The 16674-nt window shown below is 41.8% G+C and overlaps 1 protein-coding gene across 2 annotated transcripts in view; it reads left to right on the top strand.

The window, feature by feature from the left end:
* The first annotated feature begins 1139 nt into the window (after positions 1-1139).
* The window catches only part of LOC148662135 (protein bicaudal D homolog 2-like), a 65772-nt gene continuing 50237 nt past the window's right edge, over positions 1140-16674 (top strand). The window contains exon 1 of one of the 2 annotated variants that reach the window (XM_088636938.1): positions 1140-1800. In XM_088636938.1, the coding sequence (XP_088493064.1) occupies positions 1567-1800 (234 nt within the window). In that variant the 5' untranslated portion in view covers positions 1140-1566. The remainder of the gene's footprint in view (positions 1801-16674) is intronic. The other variant, XM_088636939.1, reaches the window with a different exon arrangement.

Below are 16674 nucleotides of genomic sequence, written 5' to 3'. Positions count from 1 at the left end.
ATGTTGTGGGCTCATAGACAATGCACTGATGATGGAAGGTGCCCACTGAAACCCCAAAGACATGTCGCCCCCAGCCCCCGCCTCAAGACTCACGATTAAGGCAAGAAACAGTGGTGCACTCCCCATCTCTAAGGGATTGTACCATCAATTCCCACGTGTCAGAACTGCAGTAACAAGTGTCATCCTGCTGCTGAGATGTAAGACGGTAGTCTTAGATACGTGGTCATTAAGGATCACTGTGCGCTGTTTGTAAGAGTACGGGTGTTGTTCACCTTGGGATTCAAGTTAAATCGCGCTCAGGGCTTTTACAAGTAACTTCTCACTTCTTCAACTGATCTGCGGTATAGTGGCCGATAATGGCATCCAGGTGCCAAAGTGAGTCCCCTCTTATGTGTAAAGTGCTTTGGGATCCTTTGGGATGAAAACACGACATACAATGCAATGAATTATTATGATAATACTACACCACATCACAGTTAATGACGTTCTGCTGGCAGTGCAAAATTTAAATCCTTGTAGTAGTGGAAACGTGAAAGATAATTCTTTAAACTCTGTGGTTTCGAAGTCAAACGTGTACAAGATCTTGAACGCAAACCTTCGTCAGATACATTACGAAGTACTGATTTACCCTCGTTGACATAATCTACTTTTGGTCTGCTTTCGTAATACGCAAGGTACAGTATAGGTTAAATACAATACATTTGATATATTTATAATGAAGAACTCAATAAGACAAATCGGTATTCGTTACGTTCATTTACAAAACTGTAACCGATAATAAAATCGTTTCCTTGTCATTGAACACACGCTCGAATGCAATCAGGTTTAACGACTTAATACTACCGAAGGACTCTAAATACCAATTCCCAAATGCAGTTTTCCACGCACCGTAGCTCATCTCTGACCGGGCCTGCCTGTAAATGCAGACAGCGGTATAAAATATCCGTTTTTTTTAACCTGAAGGTGGCGCTACCGCTCACTCTTCGGGCTTCTGCCGCCCTCCACATATTCCATATAGTAGTCAAAGCGAGCGTTACAGCTTCTGGCAGCGAGTGAGCTGTCCACATGTACAAACTAGCAATGGATCATGGGAGTTGGAGTTCTTTTGACCCGTCGCGCTGTAGTTACAGCCGACAAGAGCACTGCATCTCCCGGTATGCGCCAACGCTCCCTTGGAGCGCATCCCAGGGGATGACTTCACGACAGTCCGCAGCCCCCCCCTCCCGTCAGTATTAACTGAGCAGGAGGAGAAGCTCAGGGCACCAGAAGCCGCAACCATGAACTAGATTTAAAAGAGACCAGTATAACGGTCTGGGGGGAAGAAAAAAAAAGGGCTGGTTTTCGCGTATGAAACAAAAAAAGCGGAAGGGCTGAAATACAGCAACTGCTAGGGAAGGAGAGCAAACATGCAGTTCAAACGCAGAAGACTTTAAAACCCCCTTTTTTTAAAATCAGAAGGGGCGTTTGCGGTCGTTCCAGAGGCGAGGGATCCGGTTCAAGCTTCTCTGCTCACTGCTTTTAGATCCCCACCCCGCTTGCGTGTGCCGCCGGCCAGCCGAGATCAAGATGTCCGTGGACGAGTATCCCGGGTCGGTGGTGGTGCCGGACGCCGGACCGCAGTGGCTCCGGGCGGAGGTGGAGCGGCTGTCCCGGGAGCTGAGCGAGACGACCCGGGAGAAGATCCAGGCTGCCGAGTACGGGCTGGCGGTGCTGGAGGAGAAGCAGCAGCTGAAGCAGCAGTATGACGACCTGGAAGCCGAGTACGAGACCGTCCGGCAGGAGCTGGACCAGCTCAAAGAGGTACGGGATACATTGTAATAAAAAAAAAAGAAACAAACAGAAATGTTTGCCCGCAACGTTGTTGCGCAGGCGGTGAAACATTTCTCGGCAAGTCGCTGATTCAGCTTGGTCTTCAGCTGTCAAAAGGAATATCGGTTAAGACAGGGGGTTGTTGGTTTTTTTTAAAAAAACGTTTTCTTGGGAAAGATACGCACTACATCCGTCGGGAGAGGGATTATGTCCTCAGCTGTCCCCGTTTCCGTTAAAACAAGATCGTCTTTTCAGGGTTAAAAACGTTGGCATCTCCAACGCTGTAGCCCTAGATATCGGTGTTGCTGGTGTGGCACTTGACGATCACCAGATTCAGTTTGTCGCATTCAGTCTCCACCCCACCTCCGGGGTTATGTTGTCTTTTATATGCAACTATATATAGGGTGTCCGAATTCAGTTTGGCAGTTTAAGTTTTCTTTATAACGTCAAAAGAGATGCAGAAGCATTTTGTAGCATAAACTTTCAACGAAAAACTAGGCGTATCCATTTGCAAGAGGAGTTCGCGTTCTCGTTTGAATGGTATCTTTACAACTACAGCTCTTCAGAAACGTTTGAACGAAGAAACAGAAGTCGGGATTCGTTCATTTAGATTTTTTGTTATGTTTTTAAACGGGTTCAACCGGATTTTTGTTCCGTTTTTGAACCTTTATTGCAGTTTTTGTTTCCCCTCGATTAGATCTATCGCCCTCTACAGGGCGGCCGGCTGATTATGGAAGGGAAGACGAATTTGGCTTGGATAACGTTGAGATAACCTCGCATTTTAGTCAGCTATTAAATCTGGTAGATTTTCATGTTTTGATTTTACACACACATGTATATATATATAACCTAAATGCCTCCTCTAGAATGTCATATATGAATATAGACTAATATATAGTAAGTGAAAGCTATTGAAGTTGCCCTTTTTAATTTTAATGTACCTGCTAGTTACATTAAAATGTATATAGGGTGTTTATCTTGAGATTGGGCGCTGCACAAACTGAAGCGCCTTATTGTTAGACGGTTAAGCCAGTCTGAGACCAGTCGACCAGTGAGTTTAAAGTGCGTCGAGGAATGGACGGACAAGTTTTGACCGTGGTGGAATGTGAGGAATGCTGGTGGGTTCCCTGGTGGAGGGGGAACCCTGAAGGATCAAGTTATTTTCGCGCCAGAATGAGTGTCTGCAGCCTCAACAGGCGGTAAACTGGTGATGTCGATTATATAAGATTAGCAGGTTCAGACAAACGTTTAAGATTCGTCTGAGGATGCCAGTCTGCAAAAGGAAGTGCTTTGGCAAGCCTTTATGTACAGTTTATGCCTTTTATTTCTTCCTAAAATGTAGAGTGCTCTGCGTCACTGTTCTGATTTTCATTAGTTTGAAAGTCAAATATGGAGCTCGTTGGTGGTTTTCACTGCAGTGTGAGAAACAGAACGCCTCTATAGTGCTAGAGTGCCTCAAGAACAAAAGATTTATAGGGCAAGAAATAGCAGAGTATTTTACTTTGGTAGGGCATTTTGTTTTACTGTTATTTTTCAGTATAAATATTATACTTTCAAGACAAAAACTACATTAGGAGTATTTATACATGTGGAGATCTGCATTTAGTGGGAAACTATAACCATGATGAATATGTATATATTCAGTACATAATCCATACCCAATATCTGCAATGATACCCAGTATATGTCAATTTATCTAAGGTTTTTTTTAGATATTGTTATTAGCTCTGTGTTGTAGTGCTCAGCTTTTTTTAGTTTTTTTTTTAAGCAAAAAATTATTAGTGTATGATATTTAGAAAGTGAAGGAACGGTTATCGTTTTTTTACAATAATTCGAGGATTCAATAAATGTGGGGAAAAACATTTTCTGTAATTGCCAAGCAAACACAGAAGACACTGCATCTCAGTGTTGGGTCTTGTTTATTTCTCCGCGGGTGTGCGTATTTGAGTAGTCTTGTCTCTTTTTTTCTTTGTTCAAACAAATTGTAGGAACTCGGAACAGGAACCACAAAGCCCTTTCATTGTTTCTCAGTGTATTCCAGCAGTACAGTCGGGGTGTATGCACTCTTCTCCGATGCAGGGGAGAATGGAGCTCTCTTTGTGCAGACAGCAGAAAGCCCCTAGGTGCACAGTCTGAGGGATGGTCTGGTGAGGAACCAGCACTGAGCTGCAGGCAGTGACTTCAGCGTTTCCACCTCTCGCTGGGCAGCCGGTCTGTGACTGAAAGGGGCCGTGAGGCTGCCTGTACAGTGATTCATTTCCCATGCATTCCTCTGGCTCTCCCACAACACTTAGGGAGAGCAAGCTGTTGTTTGGCCTGTCTCAACGGGTAACCAAGACAACACAAATGAGTGTTTTACAGGAAAATTATGGCCTGAAACCCTCTTTCCACCACAGTCTGATTATCCGAAGTCTTTTTCGGCTTTTTAAAGTCGGTTCGCAATTCCAGATGCAGGCTGGTGAATGTGGCTGTTATGAAGAAAATGTAATAGGCTTAACTCTTTGGGAAGCAGAAATGAGTTGAATTAACTGTTCGCGAGATAATTTTCTGTGGTCTGTTTTGGAAAGTGTATGCTTCGCTAAAACAGCCTGCTCGACATACAGTACAGTAGTTCTCTGGCTTAAATGGCCCTGTGATTTGTGTGTCCCATCTTCACTGGAGTCAACCAAAATAGCCAGGCTAATTAGTTAATGAGCTGAGCAGGCTAAGCATCGTATCACGATGCTTGATCTTCCTCTGTGTGCTGGAATTAAACCTACGACTTTAATGAAGGGTTTCATAGTTTGCTCAGCCCTGATGGCTGGTTTCACGTAGAAGTAATGAGCAAATACCAACTGTAATAGTTTAAAAAGCTGTTAATATTATGCTCACATTACCTTTCCAGATGGAGATCTTCCCCGGATAACACTTTTCCTGTTTAGAGGTCAGTTGCTTTCGACTTGGGCTTTGACGTAATCTGACATTACTAAAGCCATATCTTCTGTGCTATGCAATCTACCTATTTTTGCCTGATGACCTCAAATTGCGTTGCCATCTTTTAAAGCAAAAGCAGCAGAAAATAAAAAAAAGAACAAGAAAAGCTCTTTTTCTTAAAGAACATTGTTAAAAAGCCTATTGTGGAAGGACAGGAATTTCCAAAGTAGCTGAATTACTACTTATTCAGCAGAATTTCAAAACAACCCAGTTATTCCTTATTTGGCCAGATACAGGCTGTTATTTTCAGATGCTTCAGTAAGTGTCTTGAATATTAACCAGCCCTTCACAGGGTTCAGCCTGTGTCGTGTAATTAATAAAGAGGCGTGGTGACAGAAGTAACACATCGAAGAGAGATTTTACCTTTATTATTAGCATCACGAGAATCCAGTCAAGCCCAGTTCTACAGCCTGCCCCTCCCTGTAGGCTGGAATGGGCAGGCAGCTGTTGATTGTGCCCAAGCTCTGTGAAGATCTCAGCCAGCATCAGTCTGCTGTGAGGTGAGCCCAGGCTGGGACAGCAGGGCATTCGGAAGGACGAATGGGAGTCTCTAAAAATAGCACCGTGTTCTGCCTTCCTCTGTACAGCAACTCATTCGCTGGCGCTGTGGTGGAAACGCAGGAGAACGATGAGCTTTTCTGCCTCAGACGATTTTGCCTCTTTGTATTCCACTGGGTCTGTTTTGCAGCATTTCATCCAGTCTGCCTCTATATTTTCTAGGGGTACATCTTTAACATAACAGATTTTTTTTTTCCATCGCAGACCCTTCATGTAACAAATGTGATTATGGTACTGATTGGTTGTTGGATATCTCTGACGATAAAAGACTTTCGTATGAATATAGCAGATTTATTGCCGAGAGTATACGCAAAGTCTAAGAATTGACGTTGACCTAGTGCTGGCCATCAAATAAAAAACAAATAGCTGTTACCTTCTTTAAGGTTTTGACTGGAAAAATTGCCCAGGGCTTGTTGATTAAAAGGGATTTACCAGAGTGCAGAATGACTGCAGCAGAGTGATTTAATCCCTGATAGAGCACCTTCCTATGGGCCTCATTAGGGATTAAGGCAACAGTGATACTGCAGTGTGTTCATGTTAAAAGAAACCTGTTCTGCACTTAATCTTCTGTATCTCTTTCAATGTCGTTAGGTATTGTATTGCAACACAGTTTTGTTTTCCGTTTAGGATCAACATTCCGTGCATAAAAATTCTGTTTCTTTTGGAAGTAACAATTGTTATTTATTATATTAGGAAATGTATGCTGCTTAGTCATTCCGTAGATATGTTTTTCATGCACACCCAAATGCTGTCTGATAAAGAATTTGATTACTTAACACTTCTGCAAACAGCCCAGAATCCTTAAGAACCACAGTACTAGATTTTCAATTCTGTTTACTGTTTAGAGAAGTTGTATTTTTTTGTCCAGCTGGGTAAATGAGACAAGAAAATTATTCAAATTGTAATAATAATAATGATAAAATGACTTATTTGGAAAAATATTTGAGAAAAGACGACTTTTGCAATTACATGCAATTATATTACATTCGAATTTGACCTCTGAACTGAAGTCTTTATTGACACCAGTAAAGTTTCTTCAGGAACTAAACTCCTTCTTCCACTCAGTCAGCACGTAGTTGGCAAAGGCATTTTTGAGTAAGTTTGCTGTGCTTTTAAAGGTCAGATGTTCTCTTTCTTCTTAACTCTGTGGAGAAGGAGGTTAGAGAACATGAGGAGCTGTAATGAAACCCGAGGCACTTTGTTTCCACGTTTTGTCATGGCATTTTAAAAAGATATCCAACGGGGGAAAATAAAACTGTAAGGAATCTGCGCAGTTCTCATCCGCTAATTTGATAGTTTAAAGTTAGCTTGCTGGGGGCATTGCTGTCACCTAGCAACAGCTCTGTATTTGTTAGTGCTTTGCAATGTGGTTTGTATTACAGGTCATCAAAACTCCCATCTCTTTAAATTAAGCTTTTGCATGTGACTGGCAATTACATCTGGTATTTTTACTTAGAGGATTTGTTTTTTAGTGTTTTTATTTTTAGTCCCAAAACCCCTTAGTTTAATTCAAAATAATGCCAAATAGTGTCACGCATGTACTGTACTGCATGTAACTCACAGAGGCAGGGCGAGTTCCTCTCAAGCTCATGAAAGTCTTGTGTTTTTAATGAGCAAGACTAAGAACTTAAGCAAATCAGAAAGATTCAAAACGTGAGAAGGTCGTTCGGCCTGTCTAGCCCATTTGGTAGTTGGCAGTTAATTGTTCCAAGAATCCAGCCTTTTTTTTTTTAAAGAAACCAGGGTGTTGTCTTCAACAGCATGGTAACCTGAACTGCAGTGGCAGAACACTGCTGTCGGCTTGAATTTTGAGCGGCGATTGGCCATCTTATTTCCATCTGAAGTAGGGTTGGAACTCTGAACCTTTGCTGGTTTGCCTAGTTTCCTGTTTGTGTCATCTTGCGTTAGGTGCTTTTGAACCTGTTATTGTCTACTGCTGTAGCTTTTGTTCGGCACTGCTTAATGGGCCAACCTTTCTGATCATTGTATGTCTTGGAATAAATGCTGAAAAGCTCTATGGGTAAGTATCAGAACAGTAATATTTAAATAATAGTAATAGATCATTTGGTAGTACAATGTTATGCCCAGATGTTGGTTCTTTAGAATACAGATTACATACAGATGTATGTCCCTCTCATTTGTAAAAATGCTTGTGTTCAGTTGCAACATCTTTTCATAAAATCAATCATGTGCATTCCTGTATTTTAATGCTGCTCTATTTTGAGTAACCCATCGATTTTTAACATACAGTACTACAAAAAATACTGCAATTAAGTAAAACCTGTTGTTTCTGCTGTGACACACTGTTATACATTTCCCGTCAGCTGGTGTGGTTTTCACTTTTGGGCTGCCATAGGCCTTGTTTAATCATCTCTGTGCATGCCATTCCTGGGCTGTGACCTTTTCTCGTTTCACTTTTAACTTTTGCCCTTGTTCTTGAGGAGCAGGTGGCCCACCCTTCATATATTCCACGTTTAGCTTGAGTTTGTGAAGTGTTGATACATTATTATCAGCGCTGCTCTCCCTGTCCTGCTCACGATTAATTCCTCCATCTGCTGTGGCATTAGTTTCAGGTCACTGAGTGTTTTGCTTTGTGGTGTCTCCTCCGAACAGACTGCTGCTCCACAGTGAGTTCCCAGTCTGAGCCTCTGCCAGTGACCTTCACTGATTAAGGGCGTGTTGTCTTCAATTTTTTTTGCAGGCGCCCGATCAATGCACTGCTCTTAGGCGACTGAGATGTGCAGAGAAACAGTTGTCTCTAAAAGCGTGGGTCAACATTCCTGGAAAGATTATCCCTGCAAATTATACTCATACCACTCCATCAAAGTGTTTGTATTTGTCTTGTTGATTGCCATTCATGCTGGAGCAATTAATCCATAACTGGATATTAAAAAGTCCCAGCATGAAAAACAGGAACTTAATTTCCTGCAGAAATTGATTGGGTTAGTAATTAATCTTATTTCGGTGAGAAATTAAGAACAGTTGTGATGAAAGGATGTTTTTTTATCTCTGAATTTGCATGCAAAAAATAAAAGAGCCCATTGAAACTGATCAATGACTGATCAATAGTTTTGTTATTGACTTATTGTTTAATGTTTTAAGCAGAATGGAAAATCATTTAAATTATTATAAAAATAATTATAGGAGTTCCATTGTTTATTTACACCATGTAAATTTAAAGAACATTATATAGTTTTGTAAACTCTGGACAATTTTGCATATCATTCATTACCAAATCCGAATGTATTTGTTTACATGTATGAAATGTATGGGACATTTGAGTGTCATAGCTGTAGCGTGGTTACTCATTAAAGTCTTTTGTAATGTTCTTTTTATCGGTTACAACGCAGTGTGCTCAGTCCGGGTTCGAAACAATCCATTCACAAAATCAGAACGAAACCAAACCCGGAATGATCACTTTAATGCATCTGAATTTTGAATTGTATTTTTCCTGCTAATAGAAACCCCATGCTTAAACGTGCTCCCTTTTACTTGCATTTATGGCCTTTGCGGGTCTTCTGGGAATGTCAGGAAGAGGATAGGAGACCATAAAGATGTCAAGGCCCTTTAGATTAGTTTGGGAAAAGAAAACAAGGCCATACCGTGCCTTAACGTTAGGGACTAAACTCCGTGTACGCACTCTCATGAGTTAGTGGACTGTTTCGCCAAGCAAACACCCTGCCTTCTTCTCCCCTTCCCAATCCTGTTAACATTACAAAGAGCTGATGTTGCTCAGACCTCTGGCATTGTCGAGGGTGTCAGAGAACACAGCGAAGGCATTCATCCCTTCCTTTTCTTGCTTAAATGCCCGTGAGAGCAGCTGGGGGATTGTGTGCTGGAATTTCATGAACAACCAGCAGCGCATTTCAGCATGCCGTGTAAACCTCAGTCAATGGGGGCTTATTTGCCTTTCGCTTGTTTTGTCATCTTGGAAGTTAACAAATCTTGGGTTTGTGAATATTGCATGAAGGCATCGCAAAGCAGGAATCGGTTCTGTTGTTTACCCTTTGTTTTCTTGAAATACCTATTCTTATTAAGACATATGCGTGTGATCAGTCTGTTAACCAATACTGCATTCCTCTCCAAATACAGAGTTTAATTTTGATTGTTAGTTTGCAAAGCCATTAGTTTGAAAAGCATGTACTTCTTGTGTGAATGCAGAAACAATCCCAGGAAAACTAAAGGAATGGGTTCCCAAGCTTTCATACCAAAGCTCCATTTTTAAACAAGCTTGGGCTGCCCCTCCTCTAGACTAAAACTAACTCTTAACACAAGTGGATTTCTTTTAGACACCCCTGCCAGTCTTTCCCATAACAAGCTTTACAAAAGCCTTGTAACTTACATCGGAATGTATTCCGTTAAACAAACATTCTCTGTACTTCCAAAAGCCTAGAAAGAAAAGCAAGGACAAATAATGAACGTAAATGCAGATGACAGGGCTTCAAAATTGTTCTACAAATGCCGTGTAATAAAAAATCTTAGATGTCTCCCTTTAGAAAATCATTCTGGACAAAGCCTGCTGAACGAGCACCTGTTGCGCTGAAGTTTTTGTTCACGTGCTTGGATGCATGCAGACTGGGGCTGAGAAGACTTGAAATAATTCAGACTGCTTTAACAGTGCTCAGCTAGGTGCAGGATAGAATCTCCCTTCCTCAGATGCTCTCTGTTTGTCAACACAGTGGGCAGGAACATCAAGATGAATTTTGATATGGGGTTTTCCCTTTGAATCCGTGCGTACAACATGATGGCGGTGAGAATTTGCATTGATTACGTGACCAGGTCATTTAATGCTTTCACTGCTCGCCACTGGCCCTGTTCTGGCCGCTAAACCTGCTGATTTGCATGCTGATGAATGCGGGGTTTTGTGTTTTGGCTCAGGAAAGTGTTAGCCGTGCAAAGAGACAGCAGCTGCTTGCTGATGAGGCCTGAAATTAAAGACCTGCATCTTATCCTTTCTCACCCAAGGAGGGCCGTCTGCGTGTTTGTATGCCGAGGCCCTTATCTGCTAGCCTATTGGGAGCCTGGGAGTCTTGTGAACCAGTTGTCCTGTCCTGCACCCCACTTCTCCACTGCCTCTTCTCTGGCATTCCCCCTATTTTGCATCGTGTTTCTTTTCAGCCTTTTCATTTGTGACCATCCATGCACTGCAATTAAGGGGTAATCTTTTCTAAATGGCACTAAATAAAGTCCTAAATCCCCTCCCTTATGGTTACTAAGAGGATGAATCCCTGTCTCTCTAAAAACGGCTTAGGAGTTGGGAAAGGGTCCAGTGCACGGTGCATTCGAGCTGTTTGAGCGAACTGTGGGAATCCGTTGCAAAAATCCACACCAGGACTAGCACCCCTCTGATTCGCCACTGTAAGGAAGGCCCAGCCTCTAGACCTTGGTGAAAGAATAAAACCAATGCATGTCGGAGTGTAGGAATTTACATCTGCAACCAGCCGGCTTTTATTGCCATCAATCAGGCCATGTGTCCTGGACTGCTTTAGTTTTCTGAAATTGAGAGAAACCCTAGGGAATGGAGAAGCAGAAAACTTCTGAAAGTATATAAATATACCCATTGCCTACTGTTCTGCGCTATCTGAATGAGGAAGCGGTTCCCTTCGGCCTCTGACGTCTGCTGAATGCTGTTTGTTTTAGTGAGGATGACACTTTTATGGTCTTTGTTGCTGTAAGTATCTTGTGGCAATTTGGTTGAGGGATAAAAATGCTTTGCAGAAGTTCATGTGAGAGCTGTTAGTCATTTTGGGCTTTTACATGTGTGGAATTTATTAAAAAAAAGGGCATTAAGGGATTTGGAAGAAGCAGATCCAAAGTCCTAACTGATGTGTCCTGTTGGTGATATCTTGCTTCAGAGCAGACATTACTGCAGGGAGCTGGTAGTCTTGGGCATGTTTCATATAAAATTCATGAGACTCTACTGCTCGGCCGGCTTTTTAAAGTTATTTCTGACCTACATCCGCGATCATCCACCGAGTGCATTTTAAATATCCCCTTATGTGTGTAAAAAGCACGCTGCTGTTCTGCCGAATGGGTTGTCCTGGGCACTGTGTAATGGCTGGTGAAAATGATTAATTCTGAGCTTCCATCTGCTCCCATTGATATGGTAGAGTGATGGATTACAGTACAGCCAAATTAGCTCTATTTACTTTGCAAAGGACTACATTAGGCAATGGATGAAAGTAATTTGATTTGTATCTCCCAGTGGAAATCAGTTGAATTCAAGCCAGGGTAATGATTCAGGGGAGGCTCCAAATTGTGAGATAGGAGGTCTGCTAGGACTGGCAATACAGAAATACTTGACCTGATGTCATAGAAGAGGCCACATTGGGCTTGCCATGCTCAGAAGACACTCTGCAGATTGAATACCCCTTTATTGAATTGTTGAAGGAGAACATTATTCAAATCTCAGCTCAGCTTTTCAGTGATTTCAAGCCAGATCTCTGGACCTGGAAAAAATCAGTAAGAGCTCAAACATACAGATAAAGGACAGTGTCACTCTGCAGCATAGAGTACATGTCCCTGATTAGTTGATATTAAGTTGACATCCCTCAATAAGAGGTTTTGGCAAGAATCTACTCTGAACAAACTGCAGTATGTCCAAAATACAGCAGCCAGAATCCTGACCAGGTCTAGTGCAAGTGTTCACATTACTCCTATCCTGGAGTCCTCGCACTGGCTTCCGGTCAAATTCCGCGTAGACTTTAAAATCCTCATGCTCACCTATAAGGCTTTACATGGCTTGGCACCTCAATACCTGTCAGAACTTTTATCGCCCTACTCCCCACCTCACAACCTCCACTCTTCAAATTCTGCCTCCTTATTGTCCCCCAAGCCCGTCTACATTGTATGGGCGACAGGGCCTTCTCCTACTATGCCCCCAAGCTCTAGAACTCTTTGCCCAAGGATATCAGAGAGTCACCTTCTCTAAACTCCTTCAAATCCAGACTCAAAACCTTCTTCTTCAGAAAAGCCTTTACTTAACTGGTTCCATTCTTCACCCCTCTGCTCTTCTTAGTACCACCTTCCACGGTCTCCTCTATTGTTATTGTTGTAATTGTAATTGTGTCTTATCTTGTGAAATCTCCTTATTTATTGTTATTGTCACCCTGTAAAGCGCTTTGAGAAGCCACCTTTAAAGGCGCTATATAAAATAAAGTTTATTATTATTATTATTATTTTTATTATAGTATAAAAACTGATATACTTAGGCCATGATATGTCTTCAGTTTAAACCTTATATTTAACAAATGCTTAAAAAATATAGATGCTTGTTTTTGCCTGCTTTATGGATTTGCCTGTCCATTTGTCCTGCCGTTGGAGGTGACAGGTGGACTGTGACACTGCTGAAACCCTGAGCTCACAGTCCTTGCATCGTCACAGATCAGACAGACAAAAGAGGCAGAAAAAGAAAATGGCCTCCTCCCGACTAAATCTGGAAGATGAGCTCATTGTGGACAGGCCGGCAAGCTTCCCCCGTCCTGTGCTCGAAGTAGACTGTTGCACAGCTCAGTCGTCCTCTCTGGTTGCACACTGGGGCTCTGCTTCTTGTGGTCAAATCCAGTGCTGAATACTGAGGGGCGTTTCTGGAAGCTGGTTCTGGAATGTGTAAGTGCAGGATACCGATCTGCTATTTCAAAGGCCAGCTCTTGCCCATCATCTTTTTAGTTGGCCGACGCTTTTATCCAAAGCGACTTGTGTTTGCACCCTTATATGCAGCAGAGGATTTTACTGTCACAATCCAGGTGAAGTGATTTGCGACGGCAGTTTCTCACGAGGGATTTGAACCCAAGGCCTTCCAGTTATGAGTCCAAACCCCTGATCGCTTCTCCAAGCTGCTGCTCGGTTCTTTTTTATTCCTGTCTCGTCTTTGTCAATGAGGCGTTTTTCCATTTGCAGAAACAAACTGTTGATTGTTCTGAAAGGCACTTCTTCCCTTTCCTTCTTGTGGTTTATTACATGCTGCTTGGGACTGCTGCTGTTTCAATCCATTCTCCGGGGAATAAAGAACAAAATTAGTATTGAGGCAATAAATTATACACTGGTGAACTTTGCCACCCTCAGTCTGGGAATCGTCATCTGGGTTATTAATACAGGAAGTGAAGTCAGTATTGTGTGTGCCGTTCTCCTCATAATAAGGTTTATTCATACTCTAGATTGCTGTGCCTTCAAATCTTTTTTTCTTTTTATGCCCCTTTTGTCTACTGAATGTTTCTTATTGCCTGGGAAACAGCATTTTTTGAGGTAGAATAATTAATCTCCACTTAACCATAACTACAGATCCTGGTGGTTAACAATTAGGCTGTGCAAAATCTTCTTGAGACATATTAAAGCACACCATACAGTATGTATTGATATGCGTTTTAATTGTTCTTATATAGTTTATAACAAATATTTTGAAAACAGGTGATGAAATAAATATCTCTGGCTCCATTCTTCAGTCTTTTCCAGGAAGGCTTTGCTGTTTTTAGTCCTCTGCTCCAGAATAAAAAAATAAAACATACCAGGAAACTGGGATGCCTATTATAAAACCCTGTCCTACTAACTGAGGTTTCTCGTGACTCAACCTTAATTTCAGCCTTCCTCATCTCATGGTCTAAATTGAGATCCTTAAATTCTCTCTACAGGGAGGCTGTAGAGAGGCTCCCAGCCATCCCGATGAACATGTGAAAAGTAGAATGACATCATTGATCCAGGGAGAAAAAACAATTCTGTCAGAGTGAAAAAAAAAACAGCGAGGCCATGTGACTCCTCTACTTCCCACTTCCTCAGCTGAATTGTAGTCTGGGCTTTTGAAATGTTTGACATGCTGGCCCCCAGTTTCCTGTTTACTACAGCTAGCTGCTGTGTATTTATAGGAGAAGGAAGCTGAAATTCTATCCCGAAAGGAAGGCCTTGGAATGGAGATTGATGGGTGCTGAATTGCTGGAACTTAATAATGAGGCAGCATCTTGTGGAGACCGTTTCACTATCTGAACTGTACAGCTCCTATCGAGCAGACGTTAGATCTGCATTTTTTATAGAAACCTCTTTCCGCGATGTAAGAACCGGACAATTAACAGCTAGATCTGTTGGCGGTTAGCTTTGTAAGTGTCGCTATTAAGTCCTATGTCAAGGGGGATAAAAAATATAATTAATAAATGCTGCTGTTGTCTGATCAATCGGTTACAAAAATGATGTTCTTTCTTTGAACAGTTATCTTCAGCTGCTTTTGGAAGTTGAGGGTGCTTCGGAGAAATGGGTCTGAACAAACAAAATTGTCTAACTTAATAAGCGGATAGGCTAAACTGCAGATCTTGAGTTATCTAGAATTTTGTGTATAATAACCCATAAATATACAGTAAGTAATACTTTGCTTAATCCTGTGCTAACGTATCTATGAAAGGCACTCTTGTTGTGCTTTAAAATAGTGTCATTGTTTATACACTAGTCATCTTTTTTTATACTGCAGTAGGGAGCTTGGTTGCACACACACCTCTTGAATTCAAAGAATGAGGTGTCTCTGTGAATAAAAGCAGGTGCTGTGTCCTGTCAGCTGCTGGAAGACCGGTTGAAGCGTCATTGAACAATGAGGAAAAACGTGAGAAAACTGTGGCCTGACTTAGCTCTTTTTTTTTAATTGGTATTACTGAGTAAAGGAAACACATGGATGTCATTTAAACAACTATTAATAATCTGATACAAAAGGGCACCCATCTGTTTTTTTATTTGGGGTTCTGTGTCAAGACAAGTCTCAGGAATATGTTTGCTATTATCCAAGTGTTACTGACTCAGCCATTACAATTACATGACCAAATGCTGCCTTTTCCTGTTAAGACTAGTTCCGGTGTACATTGGTGCTCCGTATGTGGCACATTCCTAGCTGTAAGGAGAACATTCTGCTTTACTTCTCTCTCTTGGCCAGATCTTTTTCATCAGAGTGCAGGAATTCTGCATAGAGAGGTAAAGGACTCTGCAAGAAAGAGCATCGAATTTAAAAAGAAAGCAGTGTAAACAGCTTGGGTCTCTGGGCTGACTCATGAGTGAATCAGGCCTCTGAAACTCAAAGGGACGTGAGTGGAAATCACCATGACCTTACTCGTTGAACTGCCATGTCCTTGGACTGATAACCTTCATCTGGTACAGCAGTAGTAATTGCCATTAAGGAAACCCATTCCTGGTTTTCAATCTTCATATGGGCCACCGACTATACCGAAACAAACTCTTCAGTATTCAGAAACAGTACGGACTGCAGTGATTATCGGGGCATTGAAATGGGGAAAGCTAATTAATGCTGAATTTGTTTTGACACTTTCAAATACGTTATCGAATACTCATGGTATACGATACAGTTTGGAAGGTCTCTCACTAGAAGTGTGTCCGTGGGGGTTTTGTACTAGTGACTCTCACCCGGGTTCTTTGGGGAGCGTTTTTGGATAGTTCATGCTCTTTCATACTGATCACATCACACACAAGTTGGCAGGGCTTTTCTTTGCATCTTCAGGAGACCCCCTATAAAATGTTAGACTCGGGGGTGGAGAGCCTGCATCTACAGGGGAAAAGGGGGAGTCATGTAGCTTACAAAAATAAATGAAGATGTTTATGAGCAGATGGCAGATGCCTGCTGCATTTTTCACAGCCTCCAAGAAGAAGAAAGACCTCAACCCATTCTTTACCAATGGAAGGTGGGGGCAAGTCATTATGAGTAATTACAGCTCCCCTTCCTTTCATATTGAGAGAAAGAAAAGATTGAGTAATTGTAGAGTAGTGATAAGGATAATTAATTTTCCTTTTGAATCTGAAAAGGCTGACTGATGTACACTTTTTTGCCCCCAACTGAGAAGTCATTTTGCATTTTTTTTTATAAAAATGGAACAATCTGGGAAATTAAGTCTTTTCATTAGCCTTTCTTGGCCATGCCTGGCTGTACAGTGGGAATTGCGTTATGTCCTCTGTTGAATGACTGCAGCTCCCAAACATGGGGGATTGAGCCCTGTTAGATTAATTGTATCCTGCAAATTCCTGCACAGTTTTCTCCTTTTACTTATTTCCTTTTAAAATAAAAAAAAAGTGTCCAGTGACAGCTATACAAAGATTCTTTGACACAGCATGCTGTGTTCGCCAAGCTGCCCAATGTTGTTTCTATGAATGGGTGGAGAGAGGCATGGCAGAAAACTTTGGAATGCTGGAGTTTTGTGTCTCACAGTTCCAGTGCTGACTGTGTAGTAATCCACAAAAAAGTCCCGTTTTTCCTTCAGCTAGAGAGAAGGAGTATCCTTCCTTGCACACACACAACCACTAGAGCTAGCCCGAAAAGAAAAGCAGGGTATTAAACAGTTTACTATTATTTCAGAC

The sequence above is a fragment of the Lepisosteus platostomus genome, chromosome 6 (assembly GCF_059453375.1).
Source record: "Lepisosteus platostomus isolate fLepPlt1 chromosome 6, fLepPlt1.hap1, whole genome shotgun sequence".
In the NCBI taxonomy this organism is placed as follows: domain Eukaryota; kingdom Metazoa; phylum Chordata; class Actinopteri; order Semionotiformes; family Lepisosteidae; genus Lepisosteus; species Lepisosteus platostomus.
The sequence above is the reverse complement of the archived record's forward strand: the minus strand, read 5'-3'. Positions and strand labels throughout refer to the sequence as shown.